At 42.8% G+C, this 24,603-nt stretch overlaps 1 protein-coding gene across 1 annotated transcript in view; it reads left to right on the top strand.

Annotated features, from left to right (window-relative positions):
- The window catches only part of mast2 (microtubule associated serine/threonine kinase 2), a 271,656-nt gene that overhangs the window by 202,793 nt on the left and 44,260 nt on the right, over positions 1-24,603 (top strand). Inside the window, 5 exon segments of the mRNA XM_070446251.1 lie at positions 15,775-15,850; positions 17,650-17,670; position 17,799; positions 19,612-19,674; positions 19,677-19,697. Coding sequence (XP_070302352.1) covers positions 15,775-15,850; positions 17,650-17,670; position 17,799; positions 19,612-19,674; positions 19,677-19,697 — 182 coding nt within the window.

Raw genomic sequence — 24,603 nt, 5'->3', positions numbered from 1 at the left:
AGTGCAATGACGGAAGTCTATGGGTATCTGCTAGCAAGAGCACTCCAAGAAAACGTTCCCAAGTTACAAACTCTTAAATACATTTTTATTATACTGTAATATTGTTCTAAAATTTGAATTTGAGGTGTTTGCCGATTTCAGCTCTTACTTCGGAAACAATCCCACAACACCCCGCGTTCAGCGTCCCACAGTGAGGAAATAAAAATCCATGCTCACCCTTCATATACTTGTGGGTAAAAAATATTATAAACTTGTGGGTTAGTAGTATGGAGCTAGCTAGCAATTGCATTAGTATTCATCAAGATGGCCAAGCTTTGTGTGGTAGCAGGGTGTACCGTAGCAGCACTTGCTATGCAAATGTGAGTATGCCTCTATGGCTATGCAAATGAAACACTTTGTAAAAAAGTGTAAAAAGTGGGACTTTGTATCCCACTTTGTAAAAAGTGGAATACATTTATGAGAATGAGGCARGCGAATTGGGCATCTACTCGTCAATCTGCAGAGAAAATGTCATCCTTGAGAACTTCCACGGCTATCAACAATGGAAGTAGCTCTTCAGCAAAACGTTGCTTTTCAAAGTGGATGCTGTCCCTACCAACAACGTGGCTTATAAGGTATCACAAACAGCCAGCAGCACCTGCAGTAATTATCAAGGCATTATCAAGGCTTCACTGGGCAAGTGAAAGAGCTCATTAACATATCTGCCAACTGCTGGGAGCTAAATTCTGGTGCTGTCATACGTGTGGATGGCGGGCTAAACGCTAACGCGACGGTTCGACCATTTTTTCCGATTGTGGATCTGGTGTCATTTCAGAGAAAGGAGCCCGGTTTTCTTTAGAGAGGTGTAGTGTGGATTTTGCTCAATGGGAAATTGTATTCCTGCAGCTTGCCGCATTACTTTTTGGAGCCACTGGCTGTCTGCACTTGGGCTGTCTGTAGCGCCGGGGGAGATTTCTATAGAGGCTGCCTGTTTTCTAAATTGAAATTGGTCATTGTTGGTCATTTTGGAGACGTCCCATAGACAGGCTTTTTTAAGAGGGGTGGATTTTGTTCGATGGGAAAGTATATATTTTTTATCTTAGGGTCAATGTTCTCACAGTTGCTTCTTGTTGAAGAGGCATCAGCTAACATTAGCTTGGTATAACATTAGCTAGCTATCCTCTTCCTCAGTTTCTGGAGTAATTTGTCACTGATTTCTTTATTGCTGGCAAAGTGAGTTAGATTTTGTTTGTGTACTGCCATATTTCGATAGCATAGACAAGTTCGTCACTGCTATGGTAATAGTAAATATCCTTAAGCTAGCCAGATAGACAATGATAGCCGCAGGCAAAAATCAGGGAGAGAGGGAGGAGAGAATCCACTTTCTGTTTCATCTGCTGCTGGCTTGATAATGTTCACTCCCCCTCAAAAAACACATGTCATTGATTCAATTACATTTTTACTCTATGAAGATTGTAATTGTGTCAATATGTTGTGAATATTGTAGAAGATTCCTCCCAGCCGTTTTCCAAACTAAAACGGGAAGTAGAACTTGGTGCGCACCAGTTTACCATGTACAGGAGGCTACAGATGGCTCACCGTGTGAGTCATCAAAATTACGACCTTGCGTTCGGGCCTTTCCGGCAGTCTTTGTGGTTTTTATGCGGGGAGCATGAATTGTACAATTGTAATCTAACAAGTCATTTTTTAAGTTGTAATTAGTTTATATACCTCACCAACTATATAAATATCTGATAGGGTCCATTTTCTACCTGGACTTTAACAACCTTACCTCCCAGACTGGTCAAATGAGTTGTGGTATTGAGCTTTTTGCCACCCGCGGAAACAACTTTGAAGACGACGACAACAAAATGTGAAATCCTCAAAAGTTACGAGAAACCTGCACCGCTATGTCAACAGAGCTCAGTTCTTATTATCGGATGTTGCGAAATCCGACTAAAAAAAAATATATAATGCTAATAATGTGTTAGAGAATGACCTCGTTGAATGATTCAATTATAATCATATTTGTCTTGGTAAAATGTATGTTATTAACATAAGGAAGTGAAATGTAATCAGCAAAGCCTGTTTTCACGCACTCTGGGTAGACACCTTTCAATGAGTCTGTTACCGGCTGTTTAGCCTACTAAACAATGTACATACAATTATGTATTTGCATACGACCCAATTAGGAGCTGAGAATACACACTGAGCTCTGCACAGTCAGGGCCTAGTGGCTCTGCTGTTCCTGTGACATTAGAGTGTGTGTCTGTGTGGATAGAACCGGAACCACTGCATGTGGAGACAACCGTTCCATGACATGGAAAAGTGCCAACACAGCATGGATCCACCCAGCAAGTCACACATACAGAGAACACTCATACACGTTCAGTAAATAGTGTTCACTGGTTGTTTAGTCAGAGTCAACGTGTTACATACTGTAGCTCCTTGTCGCTGGGGATTGTGTGCATGTCTGTGCGCGTGCGCTAGGGGTGTGAACGTTTTAACGTTAAAACATTTAAACTAAATTGGGATCCTTAATGTTAAGAAAAATCCCTAATGGATAAACAATGTTTTTTTTGTGTTTTTTTCCTCCACCGAATTAAAATCAAAGTGCAGCTTGCTCGCCTGCTCTTAATCTTCGCTAATGATGTGAGTGTGTTCAGTMTTCGGCCTGTTGCACGTAGAATATCCTAGCCTATTCATTGATGATAGGCCCTGCTTTACTGAAGTTGCAAAATACAACATTCCATTGCGAAATACAGTTTTTGATTGTGGATAGATAGACCTAGTGCAGGGTTCTGACTCCGTCTGCCTGGTGGCCGACCCGCCTATACTATGTCCCTCCTCTCTCTCGCAGTCCCTCGCTAGCTCGCTATGAAAGATGTGAGCGTTTGTGTTCTCTGGAAGTACGGCAACTAATCTGTCTCATCTGTTCCAAAAATATTGAATCTTAGGAGTCGATTCCTASCAGAATATGTTTTCTTTCTACTGAATGTCATGGTAAGTCACGGTATTTAACAAACTTTAAAGTTATTTTTGTTTAGGAGAGAGTGGTCTGCGTGCAAGCAGCATACAGGCAGGGTGCGTGCAGGCAGCTCAAGATTATTTGATTGACAGGTCTGCCCACCTAGTGATGGACGTTAATCCCGGTTCAGATGGGGCATTCCTATACAGACAAGTAAAATGCCCATTCAGTGGTGCTTCGAAACTATCTCCAGAGAAGGTTTTGTGTCGGCGTTTGAGAAGCTGTAGTGTACCCTTACAGACAAACAAACATGCCGTAGCCCCGAGGCGCTTTCAAGAGTATATGTCTGCGGTAGATATAACGTTATTGCCCGGCCCTAGCGGTCATGCGTAATAGGACCTTTATTCTGCATTGTGAATTGATGTGGAATTTTATGTTTTTTCTCTGAATGTTATGATCTTTAAACGTTTAGCAAAATTGTCCATTTGTCACATCCCTAGCATGTTCATGCATGCGTGCCTGTGTGTTTATCTCCGTTCAAGTGTCTCCAGCCCTGATGCAGCAGCCTAATGTAATCTGACAGGTTTAGGTGAATGCCCTGACAGCTTGCCATGCCGGTCACCACACACACCCCTCTTCCAAAGAGATAGATATAGAGAATGAGAGAAAATTGTAGGAGAGAGAGAGAAAGGAGATGGAGAGAGTAACAGACAGGCAGACAGGAAATCACAGCACTGTCTCAACAGGGGCTGTGGCCGTGTGTTCTTATTGGTGGATTAAGTTGAGCCTGGTGACATTTAATGAAATGCAATCACAACCAGCTCATTTCCTCAACAGGAAATAATAAAACTGTATAGGCTGTCAAGCACACACGCTCACACGCATGCACACGCTCAGACAGCCACACTCACAATCAACCACACACCACACACACACACCACATGACACACACACACACACACACACACACACCACACAACACACACACACACACACACAGCACACACACACACACACACACACACACACACACACACACACACTTTGGGTTGAAGGACATGCTGGAGGAGAGAAGCTATGACCTTGACCTCTGGCTTCTATTGGCTTTTCTGTCATCGCTCCCTTTAGTGCACACACACATATGCACTCAGTGGCCAGTTTATTAGGTACACCACCACGTTCACGAAAATGGTTTGCTCCTACAGAAAGTGAGTCACGTGGCCGGCCGTGGCTTGCTATACTGAGCACAAATATAAACTCAACATGCACAAACAATTTCAACGATTTTACTGAGTTACAGTTCATATAAGGAACTCAGTCAATTTGAATAAATTCATCAGGCCCTAATCTATGGATTTCACATGACTAGTCGTGCAGTGGTGCAGCCATGGGTGGGCCTGGGAGGGCATTGATCCATCCACTTGGGAGCCAAGCCAACCCACTGGGGAGCCAGGCCCAGCCAATCATAATGAGTTTTTCCCCACAAAAGGGCTTTATTACAGACAGAAATACTTCTCAGTTTCATCACCTGTCCAGATGGCTGGTCTCAGATGATCCTGCAGGTGAAGAAGCCGGATGTGGAGGTCCTGAGCTTGCGTGGTCTGCGGTTGTGAGGCCGGTTGGACGTACAGTACTGCCAAATTCTCTACAACGATGTTGGAGATGGCTTATGGTAGAGAAATGAACATACAATTCTGTGGCAACAGCTCTAGTGGACATTCTTGCAGTCAGCATGCCAATTGCACACTCCCTCTAAACTTGAGACATCTGTGGTATTGTGAGGTGTGACAAAAATGCACATTTTTAGAGTGGCCTTTTATTGTCCCCAGGACAAGGTGCACCTGTGTAATGATCATGATATGTCACACCTGTCAGGTGGATGGATTATATTGGCAAAGGAGAAATGCTCACTAACGGGGATGAGACACATTTCTGCACAAAATTGGAGAGAAATAAGCTTTTTGTGCGTATGGAACATTTCTGGGATCTTTTATTTCAGCTCATGAAACATGGGACCAACACTTTATATGTTGCGTTTATATTTTTGTTCAGTATACAGTATCTTCAGAAAGTATTCACACGTCGTGACTTTTTCCACATCTTCTTGTCTTACAAACTGGGATTCAAATTGAGTTAATTGTCGTTTCTAGGTCAACGATCTACACAAAATACTAATGTCAAAGTGGAAGGGGGAAATATATACTTTTGGGGTAAGTCTCTAAGAGCTTTGCACACCTGGTTTGTCCAATATTTTCACATAATTCTCCAAGCTCTGTCATATTGTTTGTGGATCATTGCTTAAACAGCCACTTTAATGTCTTGCCATATATTTTCAACTCCAGTGTATATTTGGCCTTGTGTTTTAGGTTATTGGCATGATGAAAGGTGAATTTGTCTCCCAGTGTCTGTTAGAAAGCAGACTGAACCCAGTTTTCCTCTAGGATTTTGCCTGTGCTTGGCTCTATTCTGTTAATTMTTTTATCATGAAAAACATCCTAATCCTTGCCAATGACAAGCATATCCATAGCATGATGTAGCCACCACCATGCTTGAAAATATGAAGAGTGATACTCAGTGTAGGTGTTGTATTAGATTTGCCCCGAACATGACTCTCTCAATATGGAAGTGGTCAGATGACGGGGATGCTAAGCTACATAACTATTTTGCTAGCACAGACTGCAATATGAACATCCAATCGCATTGAGGAGTATACCAACTGAGTCACCGGATTCATCAATAAGTGCATCGACAACATCGTCCCCGCAGTGAACGTACGTTCATATCCCAACCAGAAGCCGTGGATTACAGGCAACATCCGCACCGAACTAAAGGCTAAAGCTGCTGCTTTCAAGGAGCGGGATAGTAATCCGAACGCTGATGAGATCCCACTATGGCTTCAGACGAACCATTAAAAAGGCAAAGCGTCAATACAGGACTAAGATTGAATCCTACTACACCGGCTATGACTCTCGTCGGATGTGTCAGGGCTTGCAAACTATTACAGACAACAAAGGGAAACCCAGCTGCGAGCTGCCCAGTCACGCGAGCCTACCAGATGAGCTAAATGCCTTATATGCTTTCTTCGAGGCAAGCAACACTGAAGCATGCATGAGAGAACCAGCTGTTCCGGACAACTGTGTGATCATGCTCTCCGTAGCCAATGTGAGCAAGACCTTTAAACAGGTCAACATTCACAAGGCCGCGGGGCCAGACGGATTACAAAGACGTGTACTCAGAGCATGCGCGGACCAACTGGCAAGTGTCTTCACTGACATTTTCAACCTCTCCCTGACCAAGTCTGTAATACCTACATGTTTCAAGCAGATCACCATAGTCCCTGTGCCCAAGAAAGCGAAGGTAACCTGCCTAAATGACTACCACCCCGTAGCACTCACGTCAGTAGCCAATAAGTGCTTTGAAAGATTGGTCATGGCTCATATCAACACCAGCATACCGCCCCAACAGATCCACAGATGACGCAACCTCTCCACACTGCCCTTTCCCACCTGGAAAAAAGGAACACCTATGTGAGCATGCTGTTCACCCTAGTACCCACAAAGCTCATCACTAAACTAAGGACCCTGGGACTAAACACCTCCCTCTGCAACTGGATCCTGGACTTCTTGACTGGYCGCCCACAGGTGGTGAGAGTAGGCAACAACACATCTGCCACGCTGATCCTCAACACGGGGGCCCCTCTATGGTGCATGCTTAGTCCCCTCCTGTACTCCCTGTTCACCCACGACTGCGTGGCCAAGCACGAATCCAACACCATCGTTAAGTTTGCTGACGACACAACAGTGGTAGGCCTGATCACAGACAACGACGAGACAGCCAATACGGAGGAGGTCAGAGACCTGGCAGTGTGGTGCCAGGACAACAACCTCTCCCTCTACGTGAGCAAGACAAAGAAAATGATCGTGGACTACAGGAAAAGGAGGGCCGAACACGCCCCCATTCACATTGACGGGGCTGTAGTGGAGCAGGTTGAGAGTTTCAAGTTCCTTGGTGTCCACATCACCAGCAAACTATTATGGTCCAAACACACCAAGAAAGTTGTGAAAAGGGCACGACAACGCCTTTTCCCCTCAGGAGACTGAAAAGATTTAGCATGGGTCGCCAGATCCTCAAAATGTTATACAGCTGCACCATTGAGAGCATCCTGACCGGTTGCATCACCGACTGGTATGTTAACTGCTCGGCATCCGACCGTAAGGCGCTACAGAGGGTAGTGCGTACAGTCCAGTACATCACTTGGGCCAAGCTTCCTGCCATCCAGGACCTATATACTGGGCGGTGTCAGAGGAAAGCCCAAAAAACTGTCAAAGACTCCACTCACCCAAGTCATAGATTGTTCTCTCTGCTACCGCAAGGCAAACAGTACCGGAGTGCCAAGTCTAGGTTCAAAAGGCTCCTTAACAGCTTCTACCTCCAAGCCATAAGACTACTGAACAATTAATCAAATAGCCACCTGGACTATTTGCATTGACTCTTATTTTTTTATTTAAGTTAACTTTTAACTTCATAGGAACTTGACTCTGTACCAGTACCCCCTGTATATAGCCTCGCTACTGTTATTTTACTGATGCTCTTTAAATATTTTTTATATTTTCTTATATATTTTTTTACTTTATTTATTTTAGTAAATACTTTCTTAACACTTATTTTTCTTAACTGCATTGTTGGTTAAGGGCTTAAAAGTAAGCATTTTGCAGTAAAGTCTACAGTTGTTGTATTCGGCTTATGTGACAAACAATAAAGCACATTTTTACTCCTGAACATTATTTAGGCTTGCCATAATAAAGGGTTTGAATACTTATTGACTCAAGACATTTCAGCTTTTCCTTTTGTATAATTTTTTTTTTGGGGGGGGGGGAGCGCGAGAGAGCTCCTCTTCCTACTGCTGGATTTGTGGCTTCTGGGTACTGGCATGTCATGGGCAGCATTCATAAACAGCACAGTTATCTCTGTCTCTCTCTCTCTTTATCGCTGCCCTTCAGCCGACTGTCTCTGCCCAGAAAGATGCTGTTGTGTTACTGTGGCAACAGACCTAGTACCACTCTGTCTGTGCCSCATCTGGCGTCCTCTCTGCCAACCCAGCCGTGTGCCACTGCAATCTGGGAAAACGTTAACAGCTAACTAACTACAACACCATTAAGATAATGATCAACAAGTGTGCATCTGTTCCCCAAATTGAGTTATACCTCACTTATACAAGTAACTTTACATTTGAGAGATATTTGTAAGACACTGCAATTAGCCAAATGCAGCCAGAGACCATATTTTAATAGCTTAAGGCTCCAAAAGTGTGATGGCTTATAGTGTTACTTTGTGCTGCTGCTGTGAAATAATTTGGCTCCAGACAGCTATAAAGACATAGTTGTGCTCCTGCTGTTGGTGAGGCTAGCAGAGTTGTAAAGGGACAGAGCGTTCTGATACCGTATAACTCTGTGTGGAGGAGAGGGGTTCTGACTTAGTTAGCACACTCCTCTACTGCAGAGTGGGATTTTAAACTGCTTGCTGTCTGATTTCCCCATGGTAACCCATATCTAAGARAGCCACTCACTCCCAATGAGAGTTGCAGCCCTGTCAATCATCCAAAAAACAGTTTATGTTAACTTATGTCTGTCTACACACCGACCTACTGAATTGCGTTTCTCTTCTGTACTCCCTCAGTTAGTTCCTATTGCTGATAGTCAGCCAGTCATTTAGTCAATAATTTAGTGTGTCAGTCATTCAGTCAGTCAGTCAGTCATTTTGTATGTCAGTCATTTAGTATGTCAATCATTTATTCAGTCAGTCATTTATTTAGTCAGTCATTTCGTCAGTCAGTCAGTGTTAATTCCATCTAATTCAACCCCAGCTCTAGTAGCGTATAGAGTTAAGAGTTTAGTCATGTCTCTGCTTTAGGCCTTTCTTACCTAATTACTTAATACTAATGAAATGGAGGACTTTTTTATAACTCTGAAAAATGACTTGGATGAAATAGACTCTCTCTCTCCCCCTCTCGCTCCCTCATACCCACATTATTTATCTCCCCCTCTCTTGACATCTCCTCGCCTACCTTCCTCGCCCTCTCGCTGTATCTCTCCTCCCTCTCGCTCAACTGAATTTATTTCAAAGGGTTTTATTAGCATGGGAAACATGATGTTTACATTGCTAAAGCAAATCTCTCTTTCTCTCTCTATCCCTCTCTCTCATCCGGTGGTGACCGTGAATTTCCCCAGAGATTCTGCTGGGGAAAAAATGGGGTCCACGCTGAAAAAGTTTGAATACCACTGAGATGGAGGGATGTGTGTTAGTGATGCGCCGGTTGACTCATAACCCGCAGTCCCTGTGGTTATATCCGCGCAACGGACAGGTTCAGGGTCATTAAATATTGTGTGGCTGAAGGGCGGGTGTGTGGCGGGTGGGTTGAATAAAGAGAAACAATACCTTAAAAAATATCTACGGATGTATAATCGTTTTGCAATTTATATAGGCTACATTGAGGTTTTTCATTCATTATTTTAGGCTATCTGGTATAAGTGCATAAAAGCCTAAGCTTCAGGGCTTAACTGTACTCACGCCAAATATTGCTTTCGGGAACTGGCAGAAAAAGTTCACGTCAATCGACGGAGGAAAAAAGGACATTGTCTAAGTTTAACTCAGTAAGAGAAAATCTGCGAAAGAAGAGTTGAAAATAAAGAGACGGGAGGGCCAGAAAAGTAATGTTTGGAAAAGATTTGGTCAAGTGGTAAAAGAGGATGATATGTTATGTTATGTGTGATGATTGTGAGGCGCTATACACATTTGACAGACACAAGACGGGCCTATGGCACGTCAAGGGAACCGTAGCCTACTGTTTAGATGGGTTAAATCAAAACTGAAATCTGGACACTGACTGTAGGTCTATAACCTCTCACATTGCCTTAATAATAACTCCTGTAGAATTAAACATTTCTTGTAGTAAAAGTATACACCAAAAGTAGGCAAAATTTGGACTTGGGAGTGGAGAAATAGGATTTAATTCTTTCTGCATCTTGAGAGAATGCAATGTTCAGTTAGATACCATCTGTAGAGGTGCTGTCTTCATCATTAAAGTGTTGTGGCGTGACTATCATTAATGTGATGACTGCTATTTATCGAATAATTACTCTATTAAATTAATCATGTAACAATTAACAACCGCTTATTCGGATTAGAAATGCAACATATATTTACGCGTAGATGTATTTTCTCGTTCGTCTCTCTGTTACCACTCGATCCGTCTATGGGGAGTGGTTCGATGTAAGTCTCTGGATGTCCACCAGAAGTCACAATGTCCTTCTTAGTTGTAGGCTTTTTTTTGTTCTGGAGTGTTCTTAGAATGGATACATCAGGGGGTGTATCACACGGTGGTGAGAGGGAACTGTTCTTCCCTCCCGTCTTGGTCAATTGTCCTAGACCACTTCACAATACCCAGCTGCAGACTGAGAATGTTTGGTCTATTCTTCACCTTCTTCTAGTCTTGTAGTTTTAACCATTTCAACGCGTGGACCACGTCCTCACATTCTCTGGTCTCACCATTTTCAGCCGTGTAGCCACAGCTCCACGCTGTCTGGTCTGTATTTCAATTCTCAGCGAGTCCTTTTAAGCACTCTGGCCTGAGTAGCGTGGCTACTGTCACGGATTCCCCCAGTACTGCTGCTCATTCCGTGCACCAGTTCCGGAGGTCTACGTCACTGGCCTCTAAGCGTTCATGAACTGTTTCATTACGCACACCTGATTCCAATTCCCCTGATTAGTAATTGTCTATATGTGCCCTCTGTTCGCCATTGTCTTGTCGGTTATTGTTCCCATGTCCGTTGGTCTTGTGAGTACCTGTGCTTTGTTATTTCGTCTTTCGTGCAGCGTGTGTTGTGCACTTGTTATTACGGGTCTCGTCCCGTGTATTGTTGTGCATTTGTTATTACGGGTCTCGCACCATGTAGTGTATTGTGGGTCCCGTGTATTTTACCTCGCTCTTTTGTTTGGGTTACATCCCTGTGTTTTTGTGTACGTGTTTGTTTTGGGCTTCGTCCCCGTGCCTTTTCATGGCATGTTGTATATTTTGGGTGGAGTATTAAACCCCCTCTATTACGAATTCCTGCGCCTGTCTCCAATAATTTATACAACGTGACAGCTACTGACCTTCTGTCACGTTCTGACCTTAGTTCCTTTGTTATGTCTTTATTTTAGTTTGGTCAGGGTGTGAGTTGGGGTGGGCATTCTATGTTTTGTTCTATTGTTCTATTTCTATGTGTTTGGCCTAGTATAGTTCTCAATCAGAGGCAGGTGTCAGTCGTTGTCTCTGATTGGGAGCCATATTTAGGTAGCCTGGTTTTCATTGTGTTTTGTGGGTGATTATTTTCTGTTTGCTGTTTCACCGTACAGGACTGTTCGTTTTGTCGTTTCATTGTTTTTGTTCAGTGTTCAGTTTCTTATTAAAACATTATGGACACTTACCACGCTGCACATTGGTCCTCCTCTTCTTCCACCCACGACGAGCGTTACACTAGCACAAGTTTTGCAAGAAACATTTTTTAGAAGTGTAAAATCACATTGTTATCTTTTTACAAATAGTTTCATATTTAATCATATGTTTTACAACATTTAGATGTAAATCTGATATATACATTGTGAAAGCTCTTAAMGTTACAATGTTTCCGTTATAACGTCTTTTTGATCATTTTAATGACATCACAAAATAGACATTAATTTCCCATATTTCATCTGTCATCATTCTCAACATTCTTTATGTTAGAAATATTGTTTCAATGTCCATTGTTTGATGTTGAAGTTTTGGCGGCACGGTCTCTCTTTGTAACACAGCAGACATTCCATTCTCCCAAACTGATGAGCCAAAGGGAGAGTTTCTGCAAGGTATTTACGACCGGTCATTAAGTCATAAAACTGGCCCAACTCCATCCCTCTCATAACAAAAGCATCATAAAAGCTGATCGTATTTCTACCACATAAAATATGCATCGATATATGCATCACGTTGGGTCGTTTTTACAGCTTTCTTTTTCTTTACCACCGGTCAAACTGATGTCATTTGGACATTTTGCATAGATAATCTTTCCCTTTTTTGTTGTTGAGTTATTGTATTTTCTCCCCAGTCTCTAAACGTCTTCGCTCCGCGAAAGATGACAGAGAACTAGATTGTAGCATTCATTCTATCGATCTATTACATTATTCTGTTGAGTAAGGATCTATTTAGTCTTCTAGGGCCACATATTTTTATTTATTTTACCTTTATTTAACTAGGCAAGTCAGTTAAGAACAAATTCTTATTTTCAATGACGGCCTAGGAACAGTGGGTTAACTGCCTGTTCAGGGGCAGAACGACAGATTTGTACCTTGTCAGCTCGGGGATTTGAACTTGCAACCTTGCGGTTACTAGTCCAACGCTCTAACCACTAGGCTACCCTGCCGCCCCATAATGACAAGAGTGTGTTTAGTTTATTAATTCGACCATTTAAAAAAAGTTTATATGTGTCTGTATGAGTGTGCATGACTGTGTTTGTTTATGTGGGTGGTAAAATGGGTCACTCTCACTGCGATAGCTAGCTGTCCGTCTGCATACATCTCTTCTTTCATGAGTGGCAACCCAATTAATATGACTCCAGGGGTGTAGAATGAGGATAGGGTTTCTCCCATCAGGGAAACACATATTGAGGAGGTTTTTTAGTGTTGATAATCCCATAGGGCTCTCTAACAACTCTCATCACACACCATGGGCTCTCAAGTGCAAATGGAATAATACGCCTCTGAATCGCATTTAACCTTGACACACACACACACACACACACACACACACACACACACACACACACACACACACACACACTGTGTCTTTGTTTCCCTGAAGTAAACTACAGTATCTCTCCTCACCATAATGTAAGGCCATTCTTTGCCTGTGTGTATCACCCTGTGTGTCTGTGAATGCGACTTCATTTGAATAATGGTTCCCGCTCTCAGTGAGGTGTGTATCTATCCATCTAGCCCCCTGCCTGCCTGTATGCACTGTATCTATGCGGCGAAACACAGTGCAGAGTGATTGAGCTCATGCCTCTAAGCCTCCTAATAGCCCCTCTGARGCCCCAAGCCCATTTAAAAACAGCTTTCACTGACAGGCCCCAGCCTTAACACACTGCTCAGGGTTACGCACTCCAAGTTCCAGGACACGCACACACACACCACATACTATATACACACACACATGCAAGAGGAGCCAAGTGTTTCCTACTCCAGCAGATAGACAGGGAATTAATTAATAATTAATAAATATTTAAAGGCCCAGGGCAGTCAAAATGTAGTTTTCCTGTGTTTTGTATGATATTGTACAACAGCTAATGAAATTAACACTGTTAAAGTGTGCAAAGAAAATGTGATCAGTGTTATTTCCTGATAGTTGCTTGTTGAAAATGCAATCTACACAGGACCTTCTAAGGGAGTTTAGGCTTGCCCGATGACATCACCAGGCGGTGAATTGGTTAATAAACCAATAACAAAGAGCTCCAAATCTCTCTGCCAATAACAGCTAGTTTTAAGTTGTCCTCGCCCCACTCAGACCACTCCCAGACAGTCCGAGCAAAATTCTTGCTTGAGAAAGTAATTTTTTTTTTGCTAAAAAGCTATTTTTGCCAAATGTTATGGAAAACTGTTACAGTAAGGTTTTTATCTTTTATTTAACTAGGCAAGTCAGTTAAGAACAAATTATTATTTACAATGCCGGCTTAGACCGGCCAAACCCGGACGATGCTGGGTCAATTGTGCGCTGCCCTATGGGACTCCCAATCACGGCCGGATGTGATGCAGCCTGGATTCGAACCAGGTACTGCAGTGATGCCTCTTGCACTGAGATGCAGTGCCTTAGACCAAGGTACTTAATTGTAACCCAGAATGATTTGATATTGATATAAAAACAGCTGTATTGGGCCTTTAAAGGATCTGTTCTGGCTTCACATTCTCAGAAAATACATAATTGATGCGGGAGGGAGGGAGGTGTGGTCCAACCCCCAGCACCCCGTCTGCTATGCTTCACCACCCAGTGAGGGGTGAGAGCAGTGGCCTACATGTTTCACCCCCCCACCCTCCATCTCCCCTGTCCCACTCCTCAGATTGATTGGGATGCTGTATGTGAAGCAGATTTGGCTTTTCCATGTTGAGCAATTTGTTACGTCACACCCCGGATTTTCTCCATGTTGAGCTGTTGGGTACCCACAATGTAGGCTAATTAGCAGACAGACATTTAGGGTTCTATATATACCCGGACTCCAGATCGATTAATCAACCCTGCTCTCTTTTACGCTTTCTTTCTTACTCCCCCTCTATCTCTCCATCCCCACTCTCTACGGTCTGTACTGCTGTGTGATTTAGTCTATATTGAGACAGTAATAAGATGTTAATTTCTGTCTGTAGAGTAGCTTGTTGGTGTCCATCTTCTTTCTCTAATGGTCTGTAAATGCTTTATTCCTCTCATTCATCTCGTCTCCGATTGTGCTGCTTGTTGCTGAGAAGAACCAGACGATTAGCAGCCCATTGATCAAACACCCCTTGTCTATGTCTCATCCGGATCCTCCTCGCCTCTCCCCTTGTCCTCGCCTTACGTCTGTCCCTGGCTAAATTAGGACACTCCATCACGAGCTTTGTGATCTCTGAAATACCCTTTCCTGTCGGAAAGGAGGAAGACGGAGGGATGAGGAGGAGAGGAGGCGTGATGGGGGGAACGTATTTGCTGTTTAGCGTATGCTGAAGGAGGAGTTGGAGGGTATACTGTATGTAGGCCCTGTGTAGTGCACACACACAGGGATGACAGAACAATAKTTTTCAGTACCYTTTCACATGCCAATAAAGGTTGAGRGTTTTCATCTAACCTGTGTGATTGTGGTGTTGGGTTATTTTTGCTGTCACCAATGTGGTTATTCGGAGAAAGGAATATTATCTAGGCTAACCCCAACCCGAGCCCCCCCCGTTCTACCACCTCTGGTCTCTTGGCCCTCCCACCCCTACGGGAGGGCAGCTCCTGCTCAGCACAGCCCAAGCTCTTTTCAGTATTGTAACGACCCTGGGTTTATAAGCGCGGAAATCGACTCTGCCGCATGAGCATGCTTTTGCGGCACAGTCGATAGCGCGCCGGACTTCGGGCAGGAAGGTCGAGGGTTCGAGACCTGCTCCCTGCCTGTTTCATTACAGTATTTTCTGAAAACKGCATTGTTGRTTAAGGGCTTGTAAGTAAGCATTTCACTGTAAGGTCTACACCTGTTGTATGCGGCACATGTGACAAATACATTTGATTTGATTTTACCAGCTTCCCCCTGAAGCTAGGCTAGCAGAGTCCCTGACCATCTTCTGAAAGCACCTGAAACCCTACATCTTCAAAGAGTATCTTAAATAATCCCCCTCCTCACCTCAACAACCCAAAAAATATATCATACAAAAAACACTGTCCTGAACCAACACTTGCACTTGACCCCCCCCCCCCCCCCCCCCTTCCAGCTCTGACTTTGCTGATAGCCACTTTATTGAGGAAAAGTGTACTACTATGCCTGTGATGTGTGATGTCCCACCTAGCGATCTTAAGAGTGTCTACTAAATGACTCAAATGTAAATGCTAATCTATGCGTACTTTCACTACCTCTTACTACACACACTTCACTGAGATGCCTATGCAGGGGGATCTTGTGTCCTTTCTCTCCTCCGGGAATAACTTACTGAATAACGAAGTCTAGAATCTGGCTTTTGTTTCTTTTTGTGCCGTGTTTAATTCTTCTCTCCTTTCTGCTTCTCTCTCTCTCCCTCTCTTTCTCCGTCTCTCCCAGGGAGCAGCCCTCTGGACAGCCCCAGAAACTTCTCCCCCAACACGGCAGCACACTTCTCCTTCGTTCCAGCTCGCAGGTGAGCCAGGGGGGTCAAGTGGCAGGGTTTCCGTTTCGGAAAATGTGGCGCCGGGCAACGTGACCGGGATGATTACAATTTTCCCGACCATTTGACAAATTTACCGGACCCATATGCATTGTGTGCGTAACCCGTCAGGTTGTCCACCCACGGTGCTCAAAATTGACAGAAGTCACATTTTAGATTACGGTAATTAATCTTAACAAAACATGCAAGTCGTGTAATGAGGCAGCCAATAAAAACGTCATTTTCAAACTTTTGCCAAAATGCAATTTGCAGGGAAAAAATCTTTCTTAACAGAGCACCTGATGCGACCGGTTCCATATGTGACAGATATGAAAAATCTCTGAAACGTAGAGAGAAAAGGGGGATCTAAAGATGCAACAACTAGGATAGGTTACTAATATGACTATGATTGTGCCTCTGGCTTCTGGGCAACAAAAGAAAGTTGATGTGAAAACCAATAGAACAGGAGAGAAATGCTGGTTTCAATGACATGAGGAGGTCTTTATAAAATAATTCACTCCACTTTTTTATGGTCGGATTTTGCCTAAGCTACTTTGAAGCAAGGTAAGACGTGCCTCATAATATGAAGTAAAAGGTTCAGGTCTCAAACAATTAAGTATATGTTTTCAAAATGCATACTGCCTCCAGCTCACATTGCAAAATGGTGGGGGAAGCGCTGCCTACTGTTGCCTATGCACTTGGATGGGAGGCGGGTTCAATTACCTTCAATTACCAGAGAGAAAAAAATAGTAGTTATTTTAATCGTGGCCATCAAAACCATATTATCRCACAATTGCATTTAGAATTGTTGTGCACTGTCTGCAGGTGATAAGTAAGACACATGATGACTAATGAAAATGCGCACATTCATTCCAATACATTATGCAAATTAACCTATAGACCGATAAGCATGACAGTCAAATGTATTTCCATCAATTAATAAAGAGCATTATTTTGCAATGGATAGTTTTGTTTTTTGCAGGTCAATTTGGCCAGCAACAATTTTATTTATCGGATTATCGGCCAAAAGCCGACAATTACCAGCTAACGGAAACCCTGGTCAGGGTTTAGCTCACTGGGATCAAATTACTTAATATGTCTGATGGTGATTGTCTTCATAGTTATGCTAGGTAGGAGGGATTATTACCTCATTCTATTATTTGAGCCATACTGTTCATTGACAGTCACCTGCACCCCCACAGCAGAGCCAGTTTCCCCAAGCCCAGCTCCAGTTCAATAGTTCACAGCAGAAACTGTGAAGAGTGGAGCCCAAATGGATGCCATTTATCCTCCAGAGTTTAGCCTTAAAATCCAATCCCTCCCATGGCTAATACTCACAGCACCTCTGTGCTCCTCTTTAAATTATAATTGAAAGTCTGGCTAATCAAGCCCATATCATCTGCATGTTTGAAGCCTGGTTGAATATCCTCTTATCTGTCACAGCCTTTGACTAGGAAGTGTAATTACAGAACTCGAGATTGAGAGCCTGTGTGGAGTTAAGCACAACTCAAGATTAAAAGGATAAATTTGTTTCATAAGTCGTTCTACACGAGGCGAGAGATATGACATGTGCTGGTAGGATGGTCTTCTGTTTGGAAGAAGATACCATTTCTTCTGCCCCGAACCTCAATAAATCAGATGAGACAGGAGACAGAGAAATGAACCTTAAGCAACAGTGCCACCCAATGGTGAAGTGTCATAATGCAGGATGAGATCTGCAACAAAAAAAATGGTTCTGCAGAGCTCATTACAAGAACACATGTAGTTCTAACACTATCCTCTCTCCCACACAGTCACGGGCACAGGGCTGACAGGTAACTTCTCACCTTTAACCTTTTACCTCCACCCCCTCACCTTCTCCTCTATCTCCTGTCCTCTGCCCTGAATGGAAACACCAAGGCCCGTATCCACAAAGCATCTCGGAGTATGAGTGCTGATCTAGAGTCTGTCCATATAATCTAATTCATTATGATCTGAAACGCAAAACTAATTCTAGATCAGCACTCCTACTCTGAGATGCTTTGTGACCTATACAGTGCCTTCAGAAAGTATTCACACCCCTTTCACTGTTTCCACATTTTGTTGTTACAAAGTGGGATTAAAATGGATTTAATGTCATTTGTTTATCAACGATTTACACAAAATACTCTAATGTCAAAGTGGAAGAAAAATGTTTGAATAATAATAATAAATTAATGGAAAATAAAACACTAATATATCTTGATTAGATAAGTATTCAACTCTCTGACTCAATATGTTAGAATCACCTTTGGCAGCGATTACAGCTGTGAGTCTTTCTGGGTAAGTCTCTAAGAGCTTTGCCTGGATTGTCCGATATTTGCCCATTATTCTTTAAAAGATTCTTCAAGCTCTGTCAAATTGGTTGTTGATAATTGCTAGACAGCCATTTTCAAGTCTGCCATAGATTTTCAAGCAGATATAGGTCAAAACTGTMACTAGGCCACATTTAGGAACATTCAATGTCGTTTTGTTAAGCAACTCCAGTGTATATTTGGACTTGTGTTTTAGGTTATTGTCCAGCTGAAAGGTGAATTTGTCTGCCAGTGTCTGTTGGAATGCAGACTGAAACAAGTTTTCCTGTAGGATTTTGCCTGTGCTTAGCTCAATTCTGTTMATTTGTATCCTGAAAAACTCCCTAGTGCTTGCCAGTGACAAGCATACCAATAACATGATACAACCACAACCATTCTTGAAAATATGAAGAGTGGTACTCAGGAATGTGTTTTGTTGGATTTGCCCCAAACGTAACACTTTGTATTCAGAACAAAAAGTACATTTCTTTGCCGCATTTTTTTTTGCACTATTACTTTAGTGCTTTATTGCAAACAGGATGCATGTTTTGTCAGTACAGTATATTATGGAGTAACTGCAATGTTGTTGATCCATCCTCAGTTATCTTCTATCACAGCCATTCAACTCTATAACAGTTTTAAAGTCGCAATTGGCACCGGTTTCCATCCAAAGTGTAATTAATAACTGCACCATGCTCAAATGGATATTCAATGTTTATTTTTTTATTTTTTTGACTCATCTACCAATAGTTGCTCTTCTATGTGAACCATTCGAAAACCTCCCTGGTCTTTGTGCTTGGAATGCACTTCTCGACTGAGGGACCTGAAAGATAGATTGTATTTGTGAGGTACAGAGATGGGGTAGTCTTTTAACAATTATGTTAAACACTAGAGATGAGTCCATGCAACTTATTATGTGACTTGCTAAGCACATTTTATTTATAATAAAAAGGTCGAATGCTTATTGACTCAAAGACATTTCAGCTTTTAATTTTAAATGAATTTGTAAACATTTCTAACAACATAATTATATTTGTGACGCCCCAATCCCTAGAGAAGTATGGCCATCCCAAACCTGCATGGACCTGCCCTATAACCAGGACTGTACTCCCTCCTGCAGAACATATTTCATTTAATCTCATATTCATTTCTATGTTGTCTTCTTGGCAGAAGGTGTGTGTGTGTTGGTTTGTGTCAGTGTGTGTGTGTTTGCTTGCCTGTGTTTTGTGTTTGCAGACTTTGTCTGCAGCGTTTAAGTTCTTACAGACATCTAGCGCGGCGAAGCACAACTGTGGTACCATGGCTCCGTCAAACCTTTCATAGTTAACCCAGGAACTTGTCTGACCTTAATCCTTTCCATCCTCTCTGCTCCTCCGTATCTCTCTTTCTCTCTATTCTCGTTCTCCTCTCTCTCTGTTTCCCTCCATTTTTATCTCCTCTCAGGACGATGGCAGGCGGCTGGTCTCTGCAATCAACTGCCGCTCCTCTGGATATGGCACCACACACCAGCTCCACTGTCCTCGGTGAGTGTGGTGTGTGTGTGTGTGTGTGTGTGTGTGTGTGTGTGTGTGTGTTGTGTGTTGTTGTGTGTGTGTGTGTGTGTGTGTGTGTGTGTGTGTGTGTGTGTGTGTGTGTGTGTGTGTGTGCGTCAAGGTCAGGCATCGAGGCATTCAGTTACTGTTCGATTAAACGTTAGAATGGTCAAAACGAGTGACCTAAGCGACTTTGAGCGTGGTATGATCGTCGGTGACAGGCACGCCGGTTCTAGTTTCTCTGAAACGGACAGGCCTCYTGGGCTTTTCACGCACAACAGTGTCGCGGATTTACTGAGAATGGTACGGGGGGGAAAAACACATGCAGTTCTTTCTAGGGATGCACAATATATCGGTGAACATATCGGAATCGGCCGATATTAGCTAAAAATGGCAACATCGGCCAGATGTCTAGTTTAACGCCGATGTGCAAAACCGATGTCAAAGCTGACGTGCATACCTATATAAYGTTCTCCACCTTCTCATTCTTCACTTTATTGATGTGGTTGACAGTTGAAGTGATAGGTTTTGCATTATTCTTTTGTTTTGTCTGTTTGTTGGCCACTCGGAAAACATTCTGCTGCTTTTTGCCTTTTTGTTTATTCTTCGCCATGATTACCTCAAGAAGTGGACGACTATCGGCAAATGTAAAACGTAATGATGCCACGTAATATTTAGTGCTACACGTGCAACACAGCATTCCTAACCTAGCCCACAATGTCTGCTGTGTAGATCGAGCAGTCATTTGAAAGAGTAAGAACATTTCAGCAAGACAACTCAAAGGCGAAATCCAAGATAATTGGAATTCATTGCCCTTGACAATCAACCGCTCTCTGTCGTGGGTGATGTTGGCTTTCGCCGACTGGTCGAACACCGGTACACATTATCAAGTGCGCTATTTTTCAGATGTTTCCCTACCGGAGTTACACAGAAATAGCGTCACTGCTATTAGCTTCACGACTGACATTTGGACCAGCGATATCAGCCCCATGAGCATGCTGAGTCTGACAGCACAGTGGGTCGTCGAGGATTTCGTACTGAGGAAAGTCGTATTGCTTGCTCATGAATGTGCTGGTTGTCATACCGCTGCTGCCATTTCAATGGCATTTGAAAACATGTTTTTAACATGAACACACTAGCCAGCTCCATTCGAACAACTGACTCGAGAAATAAGCTCATCAACTGCGCCTGCAGCAGACGTGRTACCCTCTGTCATGGCATTGAAAAGCCTGCTCAACAAAATTGCCGACACAGGCTGTGAACAAGCGATTCATTTACATTTACATTTAAGTCATTTAGCAGACGCTCTTATCCAGAGCGACTTACAAATTGGTAATTCGGTGGCATTCTCTCTTTACTGTGTCGCCACCATGCTCGATGCTATGTACAAGGACCGCTACTTCGATGCAGACAAGAAACAGGGTTTATGTGAAATGTTACATAYACAGCTGGACAAGATGRAAWCGGACACAGTGACAGTRCGCACCGAGGAAGAGAGGCCACGGACAGACAGAGCTGAAACTTCACTGCTTGACATGTATGATGAAATCCTGRTTGAGAATGAAACGACTGAACAAATGAGCAACGAAACAGCACAGCAAGTAAGTGAAAGAAAGAGGTTTTGATTATGTTTTACTGGTAATGGGGACATACGTAAATGCCAACAAAATAACTTTTTGGTCAGTGTGATGTGTGTAACCTTTATTTAACTAGGCAAGTAAAATTCTTATTTACAATGACGGCCTACCCCGGCCAAACCCAGACGACGCTGGGCCAATTGTGCGCTGCCCTACAGGACTCCCAATCACGGCCGGATGTAATACAGCCTGGATTCGAACCAAGGACTCTAGTGACGCTTCTTGCACTGAGATGTAGTGCCTTAGACCACTGCGTCCATGTGTGTGTAAAAAAATGTAATATTGGTTATCGGTATCGTTTCTTTTGGCAAGGACAATATCGGATATCAGTATCGGCCAAAAATGTAGTGTTGGTGCATCACTAGTCATGTCCCTTGATACCAATTGAGCAACATTTCCATGCCCTGAATAATTCAGGCTGTTCTTTGAGGCAAAGGTGTTCCGACCCAGGACTAGATGGGTGTACCTAATAAACTGGCCATTAATRTATCGCCACTGTGTACATAAATTGTTTCTTGTTTCCGTCTTTGGTCACGTTCGCATGGGAAAAACCAACACCCTAATGATTGGTTGACAACAGAGCCTCCCACAATACAGGTGATGGCTGCAGGATGAAGTTGGTGAAGAGCAACTGCAGAAACTTGCAGTCAAAACTTCATGACGTTTGATCGTGATTTTTGTAAAGTTCATGCAGTTGGCATTTAGGCACAAGTCAGACAATTCTAAAATTMAATTCTTATCTCCATCATGCATGCAACACAATTTGAAAGTCAGCGACCAATGATGTTCAMCGACTTGACAGAAGTGATCCGCTTTAGCGTGGCCGCTGAGATGAGCACGATGCAAGACTTTGCTCTCACACAGTCACACAGAGTATATGTGCATGTGTACGGGTGCGCTTCACGCTGCTACAACTGGTAGCTACAGGACCTAACCAGCGTAGAAGTTTAAACTCTCGCTTCAACGCTTCTGGTTGTTGCGGAAATTGGCCCATTACTACTGTTTACTTTGTGCATCTACACCATCTTGCTGACTCTACCTAACCTATGACCTGACCAATCACCTTACGCATTACTGCCCACCGTGACAAGAAATGACATCAACAAAAACTATACAACACATAATTGGCTCCTAGCCTACAAGCATAGGCTACTTTCTGTCCCTAACACTTAAACTGAAACWAAATAATATATAAATKAAATACAAATGTTATGATAAAACTTAAACTAAAMTTAATTTCAAATGAAAATCCTAAAACTACAGTGCATTCGGAAAGGATTCAGACCCCTTGACTTATTCCACATTTTGTTATGTTACAGCGTTAAAAAATAACGTGGGTTTTTCACTCATAAATCTACACAATATATCCCATAATGACCCAGCAAAAACAGTTTTTTAATTTTTTTTGCAAATGTATAATACTACTTTTACATAAGTATTCAGTCCCTTTACACTTAAATGTGAGTCTGAGCAGAAACACCATTGCCAGAGAGAAGTAGCCCAAGTTAGTCCATCTAAATCTAAAAGCGCCAGCTTATAGTGAAAAAGGGAAAGAATTTCATTGTCATATTCCATGGTCTGCGGAGTTCCCCGTTCCCTTCCCCCGAGCAAATGCCCCTAGACTGCGCATAACCAGCTGCTGCAAACGTTGTCTATGTTTGGCAGCACATACCTTGTGAACAAAACTGTTTTCTTTGATGAACCTGAACACAACTCACATCAGAAGTTCGACTTACTGCTGAAACACCGATCACTTCCAATTCTGAGGATTTCCTCAGCTCATGGAGCCTTACCCCTCGAACATTGATGAACTTGTGGAAAAGATGGGACACCACCAAGTTACTCACCCTCAACCTCAAACAATGAACATTACTGTGCTATCACCATATATTAGAGTTTTTACTCAGTTCAAGTTTAAAAAGTTAAAGTTATAAATTTGTTTCACTGCTATGTTACTTCTTTCCTTAACAAAGTTGTTTTTTGATTATAGATTTTTGCACTTTATTTTACTGTATTTCATATCCAATTTATATTTGTAAAATATATTTCAGTTGAGGTGGATGATAGAATAATTGCTATTATTGTTTTTTTCTTTGCAAGGTATAATTAGCCACTTTTGCTAACACACTAGAAAAATTAGGCTGACTGATGGTGCCTTGAATACCGTCTTCATTTCAATTAATTGTTCATGTTATGGGGATATTTATTATATAAAGGAAATTTGTCTTTTGTGTCTGGTGAAAATTTAATATGATTAACTGACATGACCCATAAAAAGAGGTATTGCTTTTATTTATCTGATCATATTGGACAATATTTTGTTAGGTTTTAGTAAGGTTCATTAGTTACTAGACTATATGCGTCATTTAAAAAAAATCAATGAAACATTCGACATCGGCCCTCGGCTGTAGCTAAATTTTTTTTATTTGGCCCTCGTCCATTTGACTTTGCACCCTGCTTTACACAGTACTTTTGTTGAAACACTTTGGCAGCGATTACACCCCGAGTCTTCTTGGTATGACGCTACAAGCTTGCACACCTGTATTTTGGGGAGTTTCTTCTCTGCAGATCTTCTCAAGCTCTGTCAGGTTGGATGTGGAGTGTCGCTGCACAGCTATTTTCAGTTTCTCCAGAGATGTTAGATCGGGTTCAAGTCCGGGCTCTGGCTGGGCCACTCAAAGAAATTCAGAGACTTGTCCCGAAGCCACTCCAGCGTTGTCTTGGCTGTGTGTTTAGGGTCGTTGTCCTGTTGGATGGTGAACCTTCGCCCCAGTCTGAGGCCCTAAGTGCTCTGGAGCAGGTTTTCATCAAGGATTTCTTTGTACTTTGCTCCGTTCATCTTTCCCTCGATCCTGACTAGTCTCCCAGTCCCTGCTGCTGAAAAACATCCCCACAGCATGATGCTGCACCACCATGCTTCACGTAGGGATGGTGCCAGGTTTCCTCAGACTGGCGATTGGCATTCAGGCCAAGAGTTCAATCTTGGTTTCATCAGACAAGAGAATCTTGTTTCTCATAGTCTGAGAGTCCTTTAGGTGCCTTTTGGGAAACTACAAGCGGGCGTTGTGCCTTTTACTGAGGTGTGGCTTCCGTCTGGCCACTCTACCATAAAGGCCTGATTGGTGGAGATGGTTGTCCTTCTGGAAGGTTCTCCCATCTCCACAGAGGAACTCTGGGCTCTGTCAGAGTGACCATTGGGTTCTTGGTCACCTCACTGACCAAGGCCCTTCTCCCTTGATTGCTCAATTTGGCCGGGGGCGAGCCAG

This window comes from Salvelinus sp. IW2-2015, linkage group LG13 (genome assembly GCF_002910315.2).
Source record: "Salvelinus sp. IW2-2015 linkage group LG13, ASM291031v2, whole genome shotgun sequence".
NCBI classification, from domain to species: domain Eukaryota; kingdom Metazoa; phylum Chordata; class Actinopteri; order Salmoniformes; family Salmonidae; genus Salvelinus; species Salvelinus sp. IW2-2015.
The sequence above is the reverse complement of the archived record's forward strand: the minus strand, read 5'-3'. Positions and strand labels throughout refer to the sequence as shown.